The sequence below is a fragment of the Leptosomus discolor genome, chromosome 2, assembly GCF_034619465.1.
Source record: "Leptosomus discolor isolate bLepDis1 chromosome 2, bLepDis1.hap2, whole genome shotgun sequence".
Classification (NCBI taxonomy): domain Eukaryota; kingdom Metazoa; phylum Chordata; class Aves; order Leptosomiformes; family Leptosomidae; genus Leptosomus; species Leptosomus discolor.
The window spans coordinates 27796081-27820141 of NC_141392.1; the positions used below are offsets into that span (position 1 = coordinate 27796081).

Sequence of the window (24061 nt, forward strand, 5' to 3'; positions counted from 1 at the left end):
TTTGACAGTGAAGTTGCACTTTACTATCAAAATTGAAAAGAATGCAGCAGCCTCCAAGAAAAGAAGGGAACATGCAGAGAGGAAGGACAACTGTAAATCTTATTCTCAGCAACCACTATAAGATAGCTGATAAGGCTCATAGGTCTTCCTCCAAGATCAGTTAACACCACAATAAAGCATGCAGAGCCATTTGATAGAGTTCTGCCATTAATGGTTCCTGGCATACATAGTCTTTATTACATAGAAACAGAGTACCAACCTTGAGCATTATATTTAAAGCCTTTCAGTTAAAACTCTGGGAAACAGCAACTTCGGCAAGAAGCTACACCAGGATGGAAGCACTGCACTACAGTATGTGCTGTACCCTAGAAACCAGCTTTGGATGCTGAATAAAACCATAACTTAGCTGCTTCACACAGACCGATGAAAGTCATAGCAAAACCTCTATATGAGAGTTAAACGGAGAACACAATATGTAAAGACCCATGGAAATAGAATACATGAATTTATTTTAAAGTGGTATTTAACACTTTCAAGAAGGCACAAGAAGAGGGACAGACAGAGATCTATGGCCTTCAAACCTTGTATTAGTACAGGATCACTAAAAATAGAGTGCTACTGAGGCACACTGGCAAAAAAATTTTGAAAGGTTTTTTGTATTCATGTGATTTACAAATTATGACAAGGAGATATGAATATTTCTTCCTCTTCCCCAACTTTAAGTACAATCTTAAGAGACTATAATAGTATCACATCCTTTGGGAACACACTTGCTATATTTTTAAAACAGATAAACTGAGCAACTTACCTCCATTAAGGTTTCCCTCAGATTTAATCTTTTTTCTATAAGCTGACCATGTTCCTTGAGGAACGTGCAGAGAAACAAACTGAGATTCTGAATGAAGTTCTGTTCATCATCTTTTCCATTTGAGTATGCAAGTCGGATATTGGTATTTAAAGGAAGCATCTAATAAAAAGAGTACAGACATGATCAAGAATTTCCCTTTTTATACAGAACTACTGTATATTAACAAATACTTTACTCTTTTGGCAAAAAAGCCCCCTGCTTTTCATGGCATCCCCTCTTTACAGAGCTTTCTTACAAGAACAGCCTTATAGCTCCTTCATTTCATGCTTGATCCCAAGATGGACAGTAAGGTGAAAAAGCAAACAGATAAAGTTCTGATGAGCTAAACCTTTTTCCACCTCTTGGACCAGCAGCTGTAAACAAGGAAATTGTTTAGTCTATCATAGATATTTCCAGTTGATGTTGGGCAAAAATGATCCAAAAATGTGTTTGTTACCTGTCCCTACTAACATTACATCATCAGAATGTTATAACAACAGGAGATACCTCCTCCATAATATTTAGAAATTAGCAAGGAAGACTCTGAAGGATACCAGAAAACATTTTTTGGTAATCTTGTAGCAATCTCTGGAACCTCTTAAGAGGTGTGTTGGCTTTTAAAGTCTATCATTATACAAATAAAACATTTTTAAGATTGTCATCAGGTAGCAAACTACGTTCTTCAGTGTCAACACTATTAAGCTACAGAACAGGGAGAACAAAGTTTAACATTTTTGCTGCTGCCAGCTTTTGTGTGGTTTTCATTGTTCTCCAACTTCATTTTACAAAGCTAAGAGTGTCCAATATTTGCAATAAATGCAGTGGTTTGCATCAGTTTCACATGCAACAGTCACGCTAAAAACCTGCAGGTTGCAAACCATACCAAATGCCCAATTTGACATTCAACTGATATTTTGAGAAAACACTTAGGTCAGATGTGTTGGCATTTAGTAAAAACCGAGTAAGTAACCTTCAGCTACACAAAATAACTCTGGTGTGTGCAAAAATCTGCCTTTAAGTTGACCTAAATAAAAATCCTATAGCTCCACTTGAAGCTGGGGGGGAGAGGGAGATAGTAAAAGAAGCTTGCCTGTTCTAAAGAACCTTCAAGGAAGACCAACATTGTAAACAGGAAAAAGCTGTCAAAAAACCCCTTCAACTGTCCATTTGAGATGCAAATACAACGAGGAAAGCTACTCATGTACTGGAATCTGAACTGCTCAGAGGGGAATCATTGAGTTATATAAATTTAAAGCATGGCTTTACATGACAAGTATTTCTATTAGTTTTAAAAACTAAATAGCAACTTGCAGAAGTTTGGTCAGTTTAGGTCTTACAAGTCATACAGTACATATTTTGTTGCATCTCACTCAACTTTACCCCTCAGACAGCCAGAGCACTCAGAACACTTCTTAAATCACAACAAATCAATGCAGAACTACAGCTGTGATCTAGAGACAGGAAAATACACTTAGCATCTCCTGATTAAGCCATAAACACCACTGAAGAACAGTATTTGTCCTATCAAGAGCTCTATAATGAAGATAAACTTGTAAACTGAACTAGGTTCTACAGAAATGGATTTTGCAAAATGAATCGTTCAAAAGAGACAGATTTGTAACAAGTATTACCTGTTTTAACTGCATCATGGTCAGTGTAAAAAGTGTTACAAACTGTTCTTCATACTGGCTTACACTGACACCTGCAATCTCTGTGAGGCACTTCAAAGAGACGTTCCGAAACATGGGAACATTTAAGAACTATTGAGAGAAGAAAAAAATAAACAGTATTGCAAGCATCGCACACTAAGCTTTTTGCAACTTATATTTAAATTTAAGAGCCTCAATTTTTACATGAGTACCTTGTATATTAGCGTGCTGATTAACTTGGTCTCAAATATATATCCCAGAGGAATCCAGTTCAGAAATCGTAGCAAAGTTTCCAAAGTGGCATGAACTAAGGGAGCATTTTGGGAGTTTTCCTGTAAACAACCATTAGTGTTTATGACATTGTTAGGCATGATAGGGAGAATTTTTAAAGACAGCATTAAAGAAATAAGACTTACCATCACGAACTGACACAGTTGAAATATCTGAGAGAATTCATTGCACATGCTATAAAAAAATAAATTAAAAATTGAGAATTTCCACATTCCATAAACAATCCTATCTACCTCAACCACATCTACACTCACAGAACAGGTCCTGAAGACCTATGTCCACGGAGACATTCACAAGCCACCTGGCTTTTGTGAATTTTCATGGTAATAATGCATATTTTGAAGTAGTTTGAAGCCTGGGCCTGCAATTTCTGTCTTGGAAATACAAGCAATGCTGAATGCTCTCTTGAAAGGGTAGGAACCATCAGTCAATAGATGCTATGTGCAATAAGGTAGAAATACCTGTGCATACAAAGCAACTTTGGTATCACCCAACAGTACTGCTTTGAAGAAAAATCAGTAACCCGCTCTGTCTCAAAAATCAAGTTAAGATAGCTGTAGGTGTTCTCTCAAAATCTCAAATGAGAGCAACTGTTTAGCAGCAAGCACAAAGTTTGCCCTATTTATTAAGATGCAAATATATATACTTGCCTGTCTTTTAAATGCTTCGCTTTTACTTGAGTAATCTGGCCACTGGAAAAATCAAACACTTCTTCACTCAATAGCTTAAGGATCACCATATTGTTCTGACAAAGGCTTTCACTAGTCCTGCTTGCTCCCACAATATCGCTTATAAAAGTTGGCCAGTGCTTTGGCCATTCCTGTTTCAGTATCTGAAGAGTGAAGCATCCATATGTTAGATACATATGCAAAGCCAAAGACTTCACAACAGGATTTAAAACTTTATAAACTGTAGCTTACCTGAACAAGAATCATATTCAGTTTCCCAATATACACTTTCTCTTTCTGGAGAAGAGAAAAAGGCAAGTCAGATTATGTGTAATATCCCCCTCCCTCTTCCTCCCCTGGAAAGAATTCACTTACTTCTACACATGTTGGATCAGATGAGGTCTTGATAATTAGGCCAACAACGTATTTTTTAATACCTGCAGAAGAGTTAGGAATTTATATTCAACTATGCCAGGTACCACAAATATAGTAATTTATATTATTTATATTTTCAAATTCAGATTCTTTGCATTTTTAAGAAGAAACACCTCTAAGGAACATATATGCATGTGGCAGTAAGCATCCTTCTTGACTTGAGTGCAACATGGAAAAAAATCCACTTTTGTATCAATTCTGCAAGAGGGTATTTCAGATGTACAAGATGGCTTTACACATAAGCTATTTCAATAAAACAAAAAGGAAAACAGCCTAAGGATTAGCGCATACTTGTAGTAATTTGCACCAGATCAATCCATCAGCTTCCTGAAGGCTGCAAGCCAATTTTGAGAAACACTGCACTAGTAGCACTGTGCAGCACTGTATTAGGCTGAAGATGGAAAGATGGAACCCAGCACTGTCCAGATCCTGACATATATTGCAACAGGTACTTACAAATGCTGCTGTAGAGCTCCCTCAGTGAAATGTATTTCTACTCATTATAGGTCTTCAGATCATACCTAACAACTCCAAAGTTGGCAGCTATATTCTTACTGTCTCAGCCAAATGCTTACAATGGCAAGACAAAATACAAACAAGAGAATCCATCATCTTTGACTAATGCTTTATTAATAAAAAGTGAACTCCAAGAATAAATAGAGCTTTCTAAACATGACTCCAGTTTTAATGCCAAGTTAGCTAAAATTGCACGGAAAGCTTTGATACATCACCTTCACAGTATGTAAAGTTCAGAGATGCTTCAGTTTACTTAGGTGATCCACTTTAAACACAGGAATTCCCATGCATGGCATTTAGAAGTGCCAGAACTTAATAAAGTTTTCTCTGCCCAATCTTACAAGAACAAAACTTAAAACTTTATTCACCAATATAGTACCATGGCACTTAGATTTGGACTACTGTGCTTTTATGGCACACATGGGTTCTATGGATTACAAAACTCTCAAATTCTAGTTTACTGCTTTTGCTTTTTTTGCTTAAATTAACAATTTGCCAACTAAGTCACAGACTATTTAAATCACTCGTTTTGTTGTGTTTCTTCTACAAATGTGTCTAAGTGACTTTAGTTTTCATCACCACAAAAAAATCCCTACAACACTAGCAAGTTATACCACCTAAAGTTTCATTTTGCCACCTAAACCTCAGCTCCCTCCTCACCATTAACCTATAAATTACTGAAGACATGGAAATAATGGCTTTCCAAGTGACTTTTCATCACAATATACTTATATTAAACCATTTCGTACAAAAACACCTGACTCCAAGAAAAGGCATGCACAGAGATCTTAAGTCATGAACTAGATTAACATTACTAATAGTTCTATTTCAATATAGCTTTGACATGATGATCAATTTGAGCACATCAGGTATTAAACACTTCAAATCAGGCAAGCATTTTCTTGTCATAGGGAAGGTTTAGAATAGGTGTATGTTTTGCTATTCAAATTCACTAACCCAAAACCTTGTTTCAATCATTTTTTCAACAAGACAGTCAACTGACTCATGTAGACAAAGCGCATACATTGAAGATTTTAGAAAAGGTTTCACTTTACTGAGAAGAATGCCTTATGTTGACGAGATTTCCTTTCCCCCTAGCCACTATTCTAAATTTTCAAACATTTCTAAGACTTTGAAAGAATTAGTCATGTTTTTGCATATCAGCCCTGAGCAATAGGATTAAAAAACTGTTTGGTGATTGCATTCTCATGAAACCTGTAAAAACTAGGTCCAGCATTTGAGCCATTAGATTCATACTAGACAGGACCTGTTCTACAAGTAGTTCCAATTACAAATGAAACTATTCATCATTATCAACTAGGACCAATGCACACTATTCCAGAAGAATGGTCATTAACAAAATAAGTATCACTGTCAGTCACTGGATAAGAGCTATTACCAAGCACTAGCATTAGTCTGACATCACAGGCTTGTCCTACTACTTTAAAGCTAAAAAACACACACTTTACTGAAGCATTACAGTAATTCATAAATGACATATGAAAGCCCCAAAATAGTAAGGAAATAGGTTTTCAGTGCCAGAAACTAAACTATTCTAACTGTCTGCCAAACCACAAAGGGAAGCCTACTGTTGCAACTCTTTGCATTTCAAAAAGGAATTAGAAAGTGAGTGTTGTTCTTAGACTTCCAACTCCAAAGCTACATATTTTCCATCTTGCTGCATCAATAGTATTATGCTGTTCAGTCACAACTTGAATGCTATGCTACCATCGATCTGGCCTTCACATCAGCAGATGAAAACAGTTGCTCTGCTCCAAAGCTTCTCCACTGAGGGAAAAAAAAAAGTGATCACAGCTCAAAAGACAACTTAAAACGTTTGCTAATTTTCACATGTCATGCTGGAGGCTTCTAAGGTCTTCCATCCAGTCAACAAAGTCATATTCTTAATCCTTTAAAAGCAACAGCTATCCAATTCTCTAATGCCTCTCTTTTTTTGACTTAAATGTCTTTTTCTGCCTTTTTTTTTTTTAATTGAAGTATCATCATTTCTGCTCTGTATTTAATAGCTCATTTCTTTATCATTCCATAGGAAAGATAATTCTCAGTATAACGAAGATATTTGAACTTCATACTCCAAGAAAAATCAACACATAGGTTAGTTATTTTTCAGCAGAACATGTCCAAGAAACTGTTCAAGGGTAGCAGTCCATTGGATTTGACAAAATCAGTGTGTTTTGAGAACTTAAAGGAAAGAGTTTTTTTAAGGAGGCAGGCAGGAGACATGCACAAGCCACACAACCACTGCCCAGAGTCTCCCTCAATTACAGAAGCAGCTGAACAAGTCTTGAAGACGGGAACAAAACAACCGCCAAGTTCAGACTCTGCACTGGGTCCACCAGGAAGACACAGACATTCCTGGAAAATAGATCTTCCAATAAATCAAAAGAAAAACAAACAAACAAAAAAACCCCACCACAACACCCAGGACACACATAACGTTCTCCAAGGACCATCCAACATTACAACTACACTGACGTCATAACCTGTGACCAAAGGGAGCAGGTCTAGCTTCCTGCTCCAGACCTTTCACTGAGACAGCACTGACAGTCCTAGCACCTGCCCAAGAACTTACTCAGAGGCTGAACTAATAGAAGAACAGATATCAAAAAAGTACAGTTTTCAAACTGTTTTGAAACTATGTCTTGCCAGCTTAGCACCCTGAACCACCTCACTAAAGGGCCAGAGAAGCACCAGGATTGGCTCGAAGACATCAAGTAGTGCACAGGTGAAGCACACCTTTATCCACAGCAGCTCAGCAGTATATCAGCCTAGGCACAACATCAAAATACTATCCAACTATCAGAAAGGCTGAACATCATTGTCAGAAGGCCTGGACTGGTGCCACTGTTTGCACTTTCTGGTAAGCAAAGTACAAGAAGTACTTTTGTACGAAAGTACGAGGATAGAGCAAGGACACTAATTCAAGGTCTTTCAGAAAGTTTCTGGATGAACATTAAATATCATAGTCCTTATGTGAAAGTTCCTCCTATACAGAGAGGCGAACATACAGTAAAATTGAAACACTTCCTGGAGTAAAAGTATTTTCACAAGTGACAAGCTATGCAATGGTTGGAGCTGGACTGGGACAGTGAGGAACATCACATTCAACATTAGTAAATTCTGCAGTCTAAACCTGAGAAGTGTGAAACATCCTACAGCTTAATCTTTGGATATGCTTTTAGAAGCAATTACATCTCACCTAGGCTGTGTAACCTGAGCTCAGAGGAGTTCCTATCATGACCAAACATAGCATGTTGCCATGAACATGAACAGTCAGCAAGCACACACCTGTAGACGAAACTTCTTGTACTTAAGACATACAAGCACATCCTTTTATACGGTTACAGTGAACAAACAACAAGTTTTGAAAATTATTCTACCTGGTGCTGCAGATGCGAGTTTACACTAGTTTACTAGAATAAATTTTCTGCTTATATTAAAGAACAAGAGGCATAAACGAAGCAGGTGGACAATGTAACTCAGCAAATGAACATTATTTTGCAACCAAAATTAGAATTTCAAATGCTAAAGCTGAGTTGTCCCCTCTAGGGATCTTTGTATGCACACATATAATAATAAAATGTTTAAGTAGTCCCAAAATGCGGTCAAAATACCATCCCATGTTTAATCTTAAGAAACAACACTTTCCCACATCATCCCACAAGTCATCTTTCCCAATTAGTGGTGAATCCAATCTATCCATTATCTATTTGCCTATCTATCCATTATCTATTTGCCTTTCAACAGAAAGAAAAAAATCATGAAAATTCTTAAAAAGAGCATAGAGCTTGCCTCTCTCCCCCACCGTCCCCCCCAAAAAAGCTGCTCATTCCCCCTTCACTACCCAGAGAATCAAAAAACACCTCTTCATGAAGCAGACCAGAAATTTCCATTAAAATATCTCATCACTCCACAGAAAAATCTCTTCTACAGCAGCTTCCACTACATCAAAAGCTTTATACTTAACTCCAGGACCTTCCTCTGAGCCACGAAACTGCAACCCTCTCTGAACACTTCCCTACTTTTTTTCCCATTTCAAAATGAGAAAAGTTGTACAAGCAATTCAGGTTACACAATGAAGAAGTGCTTATCCATTCCAACTCAAAACACTCCAGACAAGCTCACTCTGTTCATGGGAACAGAAATTCATTTTACATTACAGGATTAACGAAACTTATCACTGAATTGGAAGACGAAGAAGCCTTTATTTCTAGGCAGGTTTTAGCAGTGTAAGAGAAAATCCTATGGAGACCATAGCACTTTAATCAAATTACTTCCTTTATAGGTATTACTAAACAACCAACTCCACAGAAAATCAGAGTTTAAAGCAATTAAGTATCATCTCAAACTGAGAACTTGTATTTGAGAATGGTAGTACAATACTCTGGAAATAAGCCAAATTCACCACTCTATCAGATGTTCTAGAATATGCCACCCACTTGTCACTAAAGCGGTCTCAGAAAGGTTTGAATGAAAACCACATTACATCATTTGTGTATGTGCAAGAGCAATCCAAAGCATTCTCCTACGGACTAAAGACATTATAAAGAGCAAGTCTAACCCATTGCTATTGTCTGTGACCAAACATGTCTCCAGGCTGAACATGTGGGTCAGGCATCCAATTTAACTGAATTTTACCAGTTCTGTGCCCCATAAATTCCACCTTTGTTTAGATAACCAATGGGTTCAAACTGCTAACTTCAAAAGCAAGCAAGAAAAAAATTCCAAGAACAAGAAAAAGCAGAGTAATCACAGAAGCATTTTAGAAATGTAAATTGACTGCTTTGCCCAATGGTTTTGGTTTAGAATTTGTCCTGGTTTAGAATTATAAGATACTAACAAACTCTCCGAAAGTGCTTACAACCCTCAACCTTCAGAATCAATGACACCTGAGGAACAGAAGAACTTTTTACAAGTTAAAAGGTACCAGGGCCAGAAAAGCTCAAGTCTAAAAGATATTTTAAAATAAAAGCTAATTTAAGAATGGAGTTTCAAGTCCAAAGAACACATCTGAAGGAAACATATTTTCCTACTTGCATTTGGAATTCCAGTCTGGAAGCTAAAACTCCCAGTATTCAGACAGAAGTGAAAACAAAACCCTGGCTAACCTCAAGGCGAAGCAAGTCATTCTGATGTACAACTTGAGGTACAGCTAGGAAAAAAAAAAATCTTAAAAAAAGGTTACAGCTCAAGCTCTGTAATTACTGGTACCAGTTTACTTCTCCAAGAATTTTCTGAGAGGTGGGTTCAAAAACTTTTTCATTCACTGACAGCTCAATTCAGGTTTGCTCTTAACTTCAGCTCTTAAGCACTGCTATTGCTACACAGGGAAAATAGTATTTTCTCATAAATGGATTTAGTTTCCTCTTAAGGAAAAGTAAGATTTAGCAGCTGTATTTACTACACAAATCAAATTAGACATGTTAAGTTTTATAAAGTACAATATATAAGGTAACATTAACTGATCCATAACCTCCATGCATTGCTTTGTTATATTGAGTTCCAGTTTCCTGCACCCACATTTTACAATTCAAACAGGAAAACCCTGTCAACTAAAAGAATGACTGGAGTCAGAACCAAGCAAACCTCAATTTAACCAGTCTTACTGTCTCCCAGGTAATCAAACCACCTGAATGAGCTCTGGAGCAGTTCTTTTGTACTAGCCAGTATCATCAGTCAAAAAAAAAATAAAAAGCCAACCACCAACCAGATGAAACTGGGTTAGAGATGAAACATTGATTCTTCCTCCTCCACCACTGAGGCCAAGATAGATCAAATGCCCCTGTACACGAAATATATTGGGTTCCTCTTCTACTGGTGTACAGGAGAAATCAAGTAAAAGCCAACCAACTCAATTCCCCTACAACATGAGGATACAAGTCAGTTTCACAATTTTAGTTTGGCTCTAGGAAAGGGAAAATATTTTAAAAGGTTGAACTAAAGACACACATTTGTCAGGACAAAGGATTTTCTTTCCTCTGGAATCTTCAGAAGTATAAAAGTCAGGAAAAATATGAATAGAATACTTAAAGTTGATTGCACAACTCCAGACAGTAACTTTATTTTGCATTGTAATGTATTGAGCTATAGTCACTGCATCTTCTCAGATGACAGGAGCCAATCAAACAGTACCACCACGCCTGCAAACCGTGAAGCAACAAAAATCTAAACCACTAACCCAAATATATCAGTTCCACAATTCATCCTACCACCACAATTTCTCTCACCTTAAGAGTGCATCTTTTTAAGACTTCTAATTACTGAATTACATTCTGTATTTGGCACTTGCTCAATTCTAAACTATCAAGTAAATCTACCTCTGTGACAGCTCCTATTCTACTACATCTTCCTTCACTAGTGGGCAGTACTAAGTTGAATAACTGCTTCGAACTACTGACTCCTTACTTTCTTCCTGCCCTGCTCCCACAGCCAAGAACTTTAGGAGAACAACTTCCAAATGCTGAAACTAAGCACTCATAGTCAGGAATGTAACAAGATATGAGTAAGCTGAGATGCTCTAATTATTAAAAGCATGCAGAACACTTAACTTCAGGGTGCTCCCTTAACTTCTCAAAAGGCCATAGCTGTGCCTGAGCCTTAAAGTTGTTCCCTAGAAACCTACAAGTTTGTTTCCAATAGAATGAATGTGAAACCTCACTTCCACTTTCAAAAGAAGCTACACTTTATCTGTCAACCTATAGTTAGAAGGGATGAGGGGAAAGGAGAGAATCACAAAAATGAGGAAGCGTCCCTCTACACATTTGTTTTCATCAACATTTACAATTATGTTTTAATCAATATAGTTTCAGAACCAATGCACTGGCAGTAAAAATTTAAAGTACATCTTAGCATTGTTCATAAAAGCTCACAGCAGAACACAGGAATTTGGAATGACTTTAGTTAAGTTCCAAAACCAATCTTTAGTAAAAAGCCAAGTATTGAATGGTGACAACATGCAGTACCAAGAATTCAAAGTAGCTGCACTTAATATTTTGAAGTCCAAGTTACCACAACTTGACAGAAAGCTACATGAATAAGCACTAATCCTGTATCACAGAGGTACCTCCACTTACTATAGCTAACATCTAAAATTCAACACACATTGCAAGCTATAAGGGAGAGAGGGAGGAAAAAAACCCAGAAAATACAGCATTTATTTTAAGACTTTCAGATTCCTTGCAACGACAGAAGATGAGGGGTTGCCCTATACTGCACTTCCAATTACAGCAATCTAGTTGCACGTACACTTAGGCTTTACAGTATCTCACTGCCTAAGAGAATGAATGATCATTAATAGGTAAGATTATGCATTTAATTAGTGTTTCTATTTAAAAAAAATATGACTGCTTACAGTTTCAAAAAGTTACATAAATCTACATATACTACCAGATGGATCACTGTCTACCAGAAAAACGACAGCATACTGGTGGGACTGCATACACAGCCTGGAGAAGCTGAAGGGAACCTCCTGTGCCAAGCACAGAAAATGGAAACCTCTACCTCAAAGCCAGGAGTTAACCTCCAAAGCTGCCTAGTGTTAGACCTCTTCAGGTAAGTTTGGCCTGTAAGTCAGTACAACACTTAAGTGATGATGTTTCAAAACTACCAGTCACACCTTTTACCTTCCCACGACACTTACAGAATTTCAGGTGCTCACCATCCCACTAAGACCATCATTACAAAGTGGGAAGACATGGTTTCATCATCCAGAAAAGCAGATGGTCTGACTACATGATGAAAACAATGTATTTGAAGCTGAAAATACTTACATGGGGACTGACAGTCTAAATCTCAGTTAACACACAAAGTTAAGAGGAAGAGACAAAAATCTCTCCCTACCTTCACACTGGTTCCTTGGAAGAATCTTCCATCTTGTTTTTATCACATTTTCCAAGATTTGTAGTCCATAGTACTGAAATTGGAGAATAACTCAATGTGAGTACATTACTGTAAGACTAATTAACTTTCAGGACTCTCATTCAATCAGACATTCACACTTAACATCTAAGACTTAAAGATTATTAAACTAACAATTTTATTCAATATATGTCTATTCACCCATTTACTGAGGTTTCATGCATTTTTTTTTCTTGTTTTATTCTTTGCTATACTAAGTCCTGCTGTTTGATCATGCTCACACCAGGAGGAGGGGCAGGGCAGGGGGGCAATAATGAAAAGCCCTCTGGCAGACAATTTGAGCTAACTGGAGAAGAGAAAGTAGCAGCCAGATATGAATTTGCAACATAAATGACTGCTTAAACGTTCAAGTATTAACACAACCAGGCTCCTAAAATATTTAGCAGCTTGGATTGTTTCAAGCTTCCTATAGTTCCACTAAGAGCTGAAAAAAAAAAATCTTGTCTTAGCATCACATGTCCCGACACTGGCACTTTCTAAAGAAAGTATTTCCCAAACTTCACTGGTGTTACTTTAGGAACAGCAAGACAACCCACAGGTTTATTTAATTTCAACACCCACCCCAATATGGCCGCTATTTCTACTATTTAAAGATGAACTTTTGTGCTCAGCCAAAGAACAACAGAACTCGGAAATCCTTTTACCTTTCAGGAATTCCTTCCTATGTTCTTACCCAAAACCATCACGTTTGCAAAGTAATCAGTAAGGCCAGTCCCTCTGCCCATTTGCCCCTGCTGCCAACTCACAGTAACAGGGAAAGAAGTTTGTGATCTGATCAGAGAACTTTAATATGTAAAACCCCATTAGCATGAATAGACAGGAGAGAAAAGGGGACAGGAGTTTTGTATTTACTTTATCTGCAGTGGATTAGGGGAAAAAAAAAAAAATCACATCAATGCCTGAAAGGTAAACTCAAGTTTTCACAGTTAAAAGTTTGGCTGAGAATAAGAGTTCCTCTTTAAAATGGTTAGTTGTTATACAAAGTAGGATCATTAGCATTTCAACCAAAGGGATCATATAAACTTCAGTTTAATTAAAAAAACCACAATGTAGACTGTCCCAAACTACATTGTATTATAATACCATTTTTGCTGTTCTCATCTTAACATAACCTACACCTTCCTTTGCTTCTCTATCTGACCCGAGTTCCCACGAGCTTCCTGTGTACATCCTCCATCTGCAAAAAATTCTATCACCTTCCAAAAATCTTGGGTACCAAGAAAAATTACGCATTAACAGAAAGTTGGCAGGATATTCTTCTTCCTCATGGTCAGCAGCAAAAGTTTATCAATTAGATTTTAATCTGTAAATTTATGTAATTACTTATCATAAAAGCTAAATGAAATCAAGGGAATGTTCATACAGGAAAGTGTATGAAAACTTTCCTAAGCAAAATGCTTCAACTCCACAGGAAGTGATTTCAGCCTATATATGCTATAGATTTATAGACATCATCTGCAACTGATCCAGGCTCACAATATAAAACATAGTTACAGAAGCTTCTAACAATGTTGAAAGCATGAACATTGATATCAGACACTGCTAACTTTCCTGAGGCAGATATAAACGCTAGTTAAATTTCTAGATTCTACAGGCACATGTATTAATAGCCCTTTCAGGTAACAGCTAACCAAAAATATTAGTTTTGCTTCCAAACTTTTTTCCACAAGTCAACTTATTTATTTTTTAAGACCAGAATGGTAAGTCTAGTTTCATTTTACAAAAGCACTAGATGACAAAAAAACTTGTAAGAAAATTCTGACACAAACTTAAGGACAGACTTCATCTTTACAGTCTTTTTTCCCCCCACTTAGGATTTCCTCAAGTCAAGAAAAGGACAGACTTCGAGCAATCTGCCACACCTATCCCTCATTATCTGCCCAAATATCTCAGATTCACACAATTCAAACTGTAAAGAGGTTCATGCTGTCTAAGTTTCTACTCATTCTTTCGTACATATGTGACTTCAGTTCTGCCCTCCGCTAGTATCTTGATCATCTCTTCCTCAATACTAGTAATACATTAATTTTTACTAAAACTCACACATGAAATTAAATGGCAGCAGTAATCAAGTCACTGTATACAATCTTCACCTACATATCATTCTTCCCATACCATGTTTGAAGGCATTATCAGCCTGCCTGAACGCTCTGCAAGGGGCTTTTATTTTTGTTTTAAGCTTCATTTGATTTCATGGGTTTAATTTTTGGTATTTCCCTGATAACAAGATACACCAAGCCCAAAAAAAGTCACTGACACCAATTACAAGTTTTGCCATTTGACCTATTAGAAGTGTACTTTTTAATCAACTGTTACAACAGTACATGCAAACACATTTAAGCTGCGCATAAAATAGAAGTCTTTCAAAATTCATTTGCTCTTGGTTTGCTTAATTGTCTAACAGCAATTCACTGCCCAGTTGTGAAGATGAGGGACAGGTAACAGCAAAGACTGAAAAAAGTATGAAATGATCCCTATGGCAGAAATTTCAATGGTACCCTTATTATTACTTATTCTATGCACCGAATCCCTTTCCCTCCCACCTCCCAAGAAACAAAAACAATTGATGAACAGAATTCAGTTAAAGGGAATCAAAAGGGTAGACCTTGTGGAGGCCTGCCGTCAAAGCCTAGCTGTGTCAGTTGCACAGGAAGACACCCCTTTTCTTCCTATTACAAGCAATCAACATAATGGAACATTATGATTAATATCAGGTAGTGTTAACAGCTTTAATTAAAGAAAAAATATGATTGCATAAAAGCCAAATGTCATAGTGCATAAATTTAGCACCAAATCATTTGCAATTTATGTAAATTGAAGAATTCTTTACCTGTTGCTTTCTTTCTGTTCCTCTAATCATCTCATTTTTCACAAGACAAATTTGAGTTTTTAAAAATACTGTTGATAAATCAACTTAAACATTAGTAACGTCTGTCAGTATAAAAAGCAAAGTTTACCAGGCAAGCAAACAGGCAAACACTGTTACTTAAAGGTTAGCACTTTGAGGAAGTTCTTTAAACTCTTTTCCCCTAAACTTCATAGAGCATTGAAAAAAAATGGAACTGTTTCATGAATACTGCCTGATTTCAGAAACCATCCAAACACGATTATTTTCTGTTCGAACACAGTGTGTATCAAGCAGAAAAACATGCATGTCAGTTATTTGAGATACTAATCACCAAACTTAAAGACAGTGAAAACACATTTCAATCAACTTCTCAGTTCAAACTTCAGAAGTCTTAGGTAAAGCATTTAAAATTGTAGAAAAAAAAGGGAATGCTGCCTCTTTTAGTCTCTACCATGATGGATGGATTTAGAACAGCAGTACAAAGCAAATGTGTTCTGCATAGTAGTAAAGACTAATCTCGTACTACAAAGTTTGGGGTGCTTTCCCCAAGCTCCCATGGATTGCTCAAAATCTTGGCCTAATAAGGTTTCCATTTTGTCTCTAATACACCTAGGGACAAATTCTCTCCTCAGTTACGTGCCCATGGCTCTCATTATGATCAAAAACTGCCAAGCACTTACCCAAGGAAAAAATGTGTCTCTAGGAGACTTTCCATTATGGAGATTTATACAGACACATGCCAATCTTTGGAACTGGCATGTAAGTGCCTTGAAAAAAACCCCTGTATTTCCAATTTAGTTCTTCCTTTCTTTTTTTTTTAAAAAAAAAGGAAAAAATCTTGTCAATGTAAAATGAGGTTTAAATATTTTGTTCACTCACAGTTCTTGTTTAAATCCAACTTTGGGAACAAGACAATAAAAAAATAATGTTGTTTGAATCAAGAAAGTCTATGGCTAAAAATGAGATACCTTCCTCAAAGTTTATGAATGGAAGAAAGAGGAAAACCAAATAAATAAAAGTTGATTTGCTTACTTTGGTATTCATGTTCTGAGAGAACTCCAAAATAGTATCAACTCTTGTCCACGCATCAGGATGTTCTTTTAAGTGAGTCAAGACCTCTTGTGCCATTCTTTGCTAAAAGCAAGTTTGATAAAAAAAGTATTAGTATTAGATTATTTAATTATATACTGTCAGTGAAGACATTAATATATAATGTCTTTAAATGACTTATCCAAGAGTTAAGCAGAACTCACTCAGAAGCAACAAGTCCCTTAAGCCTCCTTCTGTGTGACAGTTACAGTGTATTAACAACCAAATTCCAAAAACACATTGATGTAAGACAGTCATTTACTTCCACTCTTCCACACTGAATGATTCACTTAGACCAGCAGCAAACATGTGAGAATGGCACATATTATAGGGAAAATGTACTAAGGAATTAAGTTTTCTCCCCTTCAAGAAAGTCATCTAGATATCATTTCATTCAAGGGCACTCAAACTTTCTAGTTCTACTGGAAGTATTAATATAAAATGTCAGCTTTAAGGAGTACTGTATCATGCTGCAAAGTTACTGATGTAGGAACTATTGACTTCATTTTGAAGAACCACAGAGCAGAGCATTAGAGGCCTCCAACCCCTACTTACGAGGAATCCCTTGATGTATCTAACAGCTTACAAAACAATAATAAAAACTGATTGGGGGGAGGAAGGGAGTTGGTCATGCTAATGGTTTGTTTTTCCTTGGGACTGACACTACCAATTACTGTACTAGGTATTATGGTTTCAGTAACTTGCAAAACCTCATCTGAAGCAATTACACACTGAAATAGCTGAATTCATTTTAGCTATCCTTTTCAAAAGCCTAGATGTCCGTAAGCATTTTTTTTAGGGAGCCAAATGATGTTAGCTATTATTTCCAAAAATGTAGTGCACTGACGAACCTTGCTGCAAACTATATCACCTACAAGCACCAGACACTCTCTTATCAAGAAGATGAACATTTCACATCACAATTAACAGAGAACTTAATTTATTCTTTCAACTGCACTGTAGAGCCAATTCAATGGAATTACAAAGCAGTTGAAGCTTTACTTTAGGATTAACTTCAACGGTTAGAACTTACTACAGCTATGCACGTTTCTAGTCTGGTACAAGACTGTACTTATCAACCACTATAAGAAAACATGTATTTTCAGTAAGACAGAAACCCCATCAAGACCCAAAATGTACATAAGTGTAATGGGAGAAACAGACAAATTGGGTATGGGATTTACCAAAGCAAAATTGAAAACTTCAACAGTAAAAAGCAAGGATGTCTAAAATACCTGTACAATACTCAGCATCCCTACTTAATAGAGCATAATGGAGTAATTCCCACTCTGATACTGACTCTGACTAGCCAGTAAGTCCCTGTAGCTTTGATATGGAGAAGTAGCACACAAAGATTCCTTTTAAGTCCAAAAGCAGTACAACCATATTCTCCCAATATGGCATCAGAGCTTCAAACAAACAAACAAACAGCACTTTTGATGCAGTTTAGTGTAAGAGGGAAAGAACAGCTGTATGACTTCCAGGTTCAACCTGGGTGTGTTTTTATACTGGCCTCCTTAGTGCTTCTAATACTGGTGACATACTACAGTATCAAATTTCAACATCAACAAAATACAGATGGCTCAATATACTTTCCCAAGCACTGAAGATTTGCTCTCATACCCACTTTTTCTGGACATAATTCCTGTAGTTTCATAAAAACAGTATAAATTTAGCAGTAATGCTTAATCAGGAGTGAAGCCTCACTGTGTTGCTGCTACCAAAAATAAAATCAGTTCACAAACAATCCTTCTGGACATGTGAAGTCCTAATGGACCAATGGAATTAGAGTCTGGGATGAGTCCAGGTAAACACCTATGAGTTGTCTGAAGTCTCCTGAGTCATGTGTTGCATTGAGGTGAAGTGGATGATATGCTTTCTTTTCAAAGAATATCAGAAAAAGCTAAGAACAGGTTAAAAATTTAGAAGTCCAGAACAGAAAAGAGTTTTTTTTTCTTGCCTAATATAGATCAGCAGATAAGAATTTTGCAAGCAGAGATAAGAATTAAGCAGGAGGAGAAGACAGGTGAATCTAAACGCAAGTTCAGCATGGGCCATCCAAGCTGCACTGTAAGGCTTTTTTACCCTAACATTACCCTAATTATTCCAGATAAACCATTGTTAATCTCTCAGTTCTAATATTTAGTTTCCTCATCTTCTATTATTCATGCCACCCTTTAAGACATTGATTTGAGCTGTCAGGCTCCACAGAGAAACATTTTTTCCTGCAGGAACTTCTGAACTCCTTGGAAGAGGTAAGAGCTCAGACTCACTGAAATATGTCTCCATCTTTGGAAAAAGTACTAAAATAGCAAACCAAATTTTCACTAAAAGTCATACATACTAATCCATGTATTTAAAATAAGTTTATATCATAATTCCCTTTTGCCAGTTAAGCACCACCTCGAGTTTTTGCTTCTCATTGCACTAATTTTCTAAACACCAGAATCTATGCCCAGCTTTTCGAAGTGAAGGAACTTCTCACCATACCAGAGCAATAGCAATTTGACCATTGTATTTATTGTTAATCCTCTATTCTCCTTATAAACCTTCCCAACTCCACTCAAACCAAGCAATACTATAAGCACCACCTATTTTGTAAGACAGTACAGTAAAACTATCACTTACAAAACAAGGCTTTGGAAGTCCATACTTTTAAGACAAAAGCTTCAAGCAGTTTTTCAACATATGATCATTTAAAAAACTACAGTTAGTAACTACTTGAATTTAGGAAACTCGAAATGCAAGTATTTCAAAAAAACAGGAAGGTATTTCAGAACCTGTGGGAATTCACATTAGCAAGCCTACAAAAGCTTTTTGTTAAATAAAAAGCGCTACACAAAACAAGTATAAGGAAGTATATTATTGTTTATTCTAACAGCTGGAAGGAATAGAAAAGCATCAGCTACTTTGTCTCACTTTAATTCACTTATTGTTGTGCAAGAATATCTTAGTAAGAGATGCCCGACACTGAAACTCCCAATTTGTTAAGCATGAACAATTAAAATTTGCCAGAAGAGGAACTATGCCAACACCCTTGTAGCAATATTCACTTTCAACATTTAACTCTTATTTCCAAAGTAGTTCAAGAAATAGATAAAAGCAATACAAGACTCACTTTCAAGTCAATATATGCAAACACACAAATGCACACATTCCCCCAATTTAAACTCAGACTTCACAATCTGCACTAAGTCCAAAAAAAAGGTGCAAGAACCTGTGCAGATGAACAGTAGTGGGAAAAAAAAAAGCTATACACAAGAAAGAGCAAACTCTTCTCTTAAAGATGCTTCTTTGTAAGTACAAATATAGTAATAGCTTCATTTTTTATTTTAAATACAACATTAAATTTATGGCTTCACAATCCTGTCCACAACAATAACAGGTAACTCAAGATCTTCCTGAAGAACTAAGTCAAAGAAGGCAAGCTGCAAGCAGAAGTCCCTTACCAAATTGTACCTACTACTACCTTTCAACAGCAGAAGACGTGCTCAGAATGAACACACACTAACATTTTTCTAAGGGACATTTCAATGTTCATTACACGAGGCCTGCCTTTAAAAACCAGGATGTGTGAATTACCAGCGATCTTCTAGTCATGAGCAGAGTAAATTCACTACTATTACTGATTTTTATTGAAGTGAATTAATTTTGCTCAACTGATTTGTTACAAAGTTAAACATGGTCAATTCAATAAATGTTAAGTTCTAAGTTCACATTACCTGCGCGCCTTCTCCATGGTACAAGCAGTTCACCACATTGTCCAAGAGGTTGATATCCAGTTTCTGATTAAAATCCAGCAGCTGACGAGCTGCATGGTCTGCTAACATTGTCATAATTGCTGGCATAGATTACTGCAAAATAAATTTAAAAAGTGTTGATCAACTAAGAAGAAATTATTATTAGATATAGATGTGAAATCAAGTGTTTCAACTTAAGCATCTCATTTGATTGAGACAAGTTATGTTAGCAGTACTAGAGGACATTGAATACAACATTCCTTCAATTGTTGAGCAAGCAGGAGGACAAACGTTCTGAAAAATTCACATAGCACTACCCCAACTAAATTCCCAAGGTTTTTGGTAGGTTTAACACACAGTAACAGTCTGACTAGTCAAAGCTAAAATTTATTTCAAAGCAGGTATCAACCCCTACCGGTCCCTAAACAGATGTAAGCCAGTAAGTTTGCTGGTAGAAACACCTAGTGTCATTAAAAACAAAACCCATACTAGCAGTCGCAGTCAAATTTGTTGTTTCCAAGGCCAAGGTGTATATTCAGAAGATCACTTCTAAAAGCTTTTAACAATTGGTTATGGAAGTGAAATGTGACCTAAATACACTGTGAGAAATTAGCCAGAGGGCATTTTTCAAATACCTGGGGAAAAATACTTACAAGTTAACTACATACACATAAAAAGTTAACATTGAAACTAAGAAAGTTGACTAAAGGCACTTTGAGAGTATGAAGTAAGGGGACTGTTAAGTCAGCAGGTTACTCTGTGTACCACATTAGATCATTTCAAACTGAAATGGAATTCTACTGGAGGTTTCAGGTCCCATAAAACCACTGATACATGCATTAACTCTTTGTCCTAGATATAGCAGCCTCGATATTATGCAAAGGAAGCCACGGGGGGGGGGGGGGGGGGGCGGGGGTGATTGTGGGTGTGCACATAAGATGCTTACCAGAAGAAACTGGTACAAGATAAAGGCAATCACCAAAAACAAGAAAATAAGCCAGGAACGACAGAATTGTGGACGTTAAACTATACTCAAACCTTTTCACACCAACCCCCACTTGGGAAGCACCTGATGAAATTCATTGCCCTCTACTCACTGTCACTGGCAACTGTAACATATTCTTCCCCTCTCCTCTACAGCAGCTCTCCTGCCATTCACTCTCCTTTTCACAATCTCCTGTAAAGCTACAAATTCTATCTAAAACTGCTCACTTGAGAAATAGCCAGAAGCCTGGACAACTGCAAGACCACTCAAAAAGTTACGCTAGAGCCATCTGCATACTCAGAAAGATACAGTCTGAAACTCTTCCAGAAACACCCCCATATGCCCAGCCAACCCATTCTTTAGAGTAAGCCAGATCTGCTCTAAGTAACTTCATGTGCAAATAATAGTTTATTTTATGCCTTACACATTTAAGTCATGCTTAAAAGTGAAGAGCAAGACAAACCTGTGCCTCAACCCAAGTAATTACTAAGTGAAAGTCCTACAGTAGCATACACACAAGGAAAATCTTTTGTTTAGAAATGCGTGTTTGCAAGTAGTGTCAAGTAATTTTGTTTACTTAACACAGAAAGAGACTAACTTCAAAAAATGAACATTTTAATTGTATTTTGAAGCAAAAACAACTCAGTATTGCCATACAAAAACAATTCAGTATTGCTACAGTAACAATTATTTTGAGGGCTCCATCTCAACATCCAGCCAGCCTTTTTACAACATCTACCTGGAGAAACAGAAGGAAATAAACATCAAGTAAAAACCAAAATAAATTAAAACTAACACTTCACATCTGTCCTTCCCCCCCCCCCCCCCGAACTCCTTAAGTTTTCGAAACTGCAATGTTAAGTATGGAAGCAAGCAACAAAACAGCAGGGAAGGCTGACTGCATTCTTTTAATGCGGACACTTGAAAATTTCATCTCACAGAGGGTCAAGTAAGCAGCATTACTAGAAGGACACTCCACTCTTCAGCTCAGAGCAGTCAATACTCCCACCAGACACACGTGCTTTCAGGCACACCCCTTTTTGTTCACATCTGGCCTCCATGACTGAACCGTGAGCCGGAAAACGGTTTTCAAACTACAGTGTCATAAATCAGTTGTTTCTCAGGTAGGGCCATTCATTTCAGATTTAAGCCTCTTTCGGTGATTTTTACGCAGCCTCAAGAGCACAAACCAGGAGCCACGTGACCAAGAGAAGTTATTAACCACATGGAAGCAGAAAGGAAATGTTTTGAATAGGGCCCTTTGCCACTCCCAGCATTATCTTCAAAATGACCTACCTACTCACAAACCGAAACACAGAAATGGCGGCTTTGTGGTCAATACCAACTGCAGTCAACTCAGTTTCCCACTCCTAACAGTGTACTCACATGAAGCTTATAATCTTTGATTTACTACTATACTTCCCCCCCCCCATCACGCCTGAACTCCAAACAGGTTTAAACCTCAGCTGTAAGAACCACCACTAATCAATTCTTCAATACTGCCAAAAAATGTGGAAACAAACAAAAGACGATAAAAAGTTTAAAAAAAAAATCTGAACACAGCAAGAATCTGACATCTACCGAAGGTCAAAAGAACTGCATTTACAGCACTGTTTACATAGTTATCCCAACTCTCAATGACCCTGGATCTAAGTTTAACACAACGGTTAGCTTATGATATACTCGATTCATTTAAGCATGTAGTGCACAGGATAAAACACATACGTTTTAGTAATAACAAATGTTGAATATTCACAATGAACCCCAGAGCACCTTCAACGCAGCAACATAAAGCTCATTGGGGACAGAAATAAAACACACACACCCCACCCTAGAGGGGTGACTCTGCCCCCTTCCTAAGCGTACAATTCCACTACTGAACGCAAGTGAATTACCGCCCCACTACCCTCTTCCAACAAATTAGTTTCGCTACTTGTAAATTCCTCCAGCCGCATGATACGAAACGGAGCACATCACAAATGCATTCGCATTACACTTGACACACGTGTGCCCGCGTACGAGATCAGTAACACCGCTTCACAAACACCTCGCCCGACATCTCGGAGCATTCGTTTTCGGCACGGCCGCGCCCGACACGGAGCGTCCCCGAAATAACTCCCACCCACCCAGCGCGGAGGCCTTCCCCTGCTCCCGCCGCAGAGCCACGGCCGCGCTGCTCCCCAACAGCCAGCGCCCCGGCTCACGGCCGGGGAGCGGAGGGGAGGCCGAGAGCCGCTCTGGGGGAGGCCGGCGCGGCGGCGCTCCGGGCGGGCGGCGGGCGGGCGGGCCGGGGCCCTGCGGAGCGCGGCGGGCCCGCGGCGGCGCAGCCCCTCCCTCCGCTCCCTCCCTCGGCTCGAGCCCTGCGCTCTATACAGGGCCCCCACGTGATGCAGGCGGACGTTTCAATACTGCTGCACAGACACACAAAAATATTTCTGGAAACTTCCACTCCTAATAATTTACAGATTATGTCCCTAGTTTTGCCCGTACCCGATCCCAACGCCCCTAGCCCGCTCGGCCCCCTCATCACGAGGGGCAAGGACCCCACCGTGCGCCACACCGGCGGCTCCCCGGCCCCCCTGCCCGCTTCCCCGCAGCCCCTGTACCCGCGGTAGGCTCTGCGCTCGGGTCAGCCGCTCGGCCAGGCCTAAGATACCCAAACCCCATTTCAAACACACCCCCGCCCCTCAAGGTTTCTCCTCGGCGTCCATTCCGCCTCTCCTTCCACAGCGAAGACTTTGCGCCCTCCGCACAAGCACACGCACGGCCGTACCCCTCCCAGTCCCCCGCCTCCGCGGCCCCCCACCTTTCTTCTCCCCAGCATGCCCCCTTTGCCCCCCACCGCGTTCACCCATCGCAGCAACCCCCCCACGCCCCGCTCCCCGCAGCCTCAGCACTTACTTACCTAGGTGTTTCTTACAGCCTCTTCCTTCAAAAAGTAGGGGTGGGTAAGCGAAGTTTCTAACCACACGCCGAAAAAAAAATGAAAATAAACACCACCAAAAATAACCCTCCCCCCCAAAAAAAAGGAAGAAAAAAAAAAAAAAAAGAGAGG

At 38.3% G+C, this 24061-nt stretch overlaps 1 protein-coding gene across 4 annotated transcripts in view; it reads right to left on the reverse strand.

Annotated features, from left to right (window-relative positions):
- Positions 1-24061, reverse strand: part of XPO1 (exportin 1) — a 39840-nt gene that overhangs the window by 15176 nt on the left and 603 nt on the right. For 2 of the 4 annotated variants that reach the window (XM_086482281.1, XM_086482284.1), the window contains exons 1-11: positions 23912-23995; positions 20004-20135; positions 16225-16326; positions 12267-12339; positions 3831-3892; positions 3708-3752; positions 3438-3619; positions 2913-2961; positions 2709-2828; positions 2479-2607; positions 809-967 (exon numbers count right to left, since the gene is read on the reverse strand). In XM_086482281.1, the coding sequence (XP_086338407.1) occupies positions 809-967; positions 2479-2607; positions 2709-2828; positions 2913-2961; positions 3438-3619; positions 3708-3752; positions 3831-3892; positions 12267-12339; positions 16225-16326; positions 20004-20129 (1047 nt within the window). In that variant the 5' untranslated portion in view covers positions 20130-20135; positions 23912-23995. Of the gene's footprint in view, positions 1-808; positions 968-2478; positions 2608-2708; positions 2829-2912; positions 2962-3437; positions 3620-3707; positions 3753-3830; positions 3893-12266; positions 12340-16224; positions 16327-20003; positions 20136-20967; positions 20997-23911; positions 23996-24061 lie in introns of those variants that run through there. The other 2 variants (XM_086482282.1, XM_086482283.1) reach the window with 2 other exon arrangements.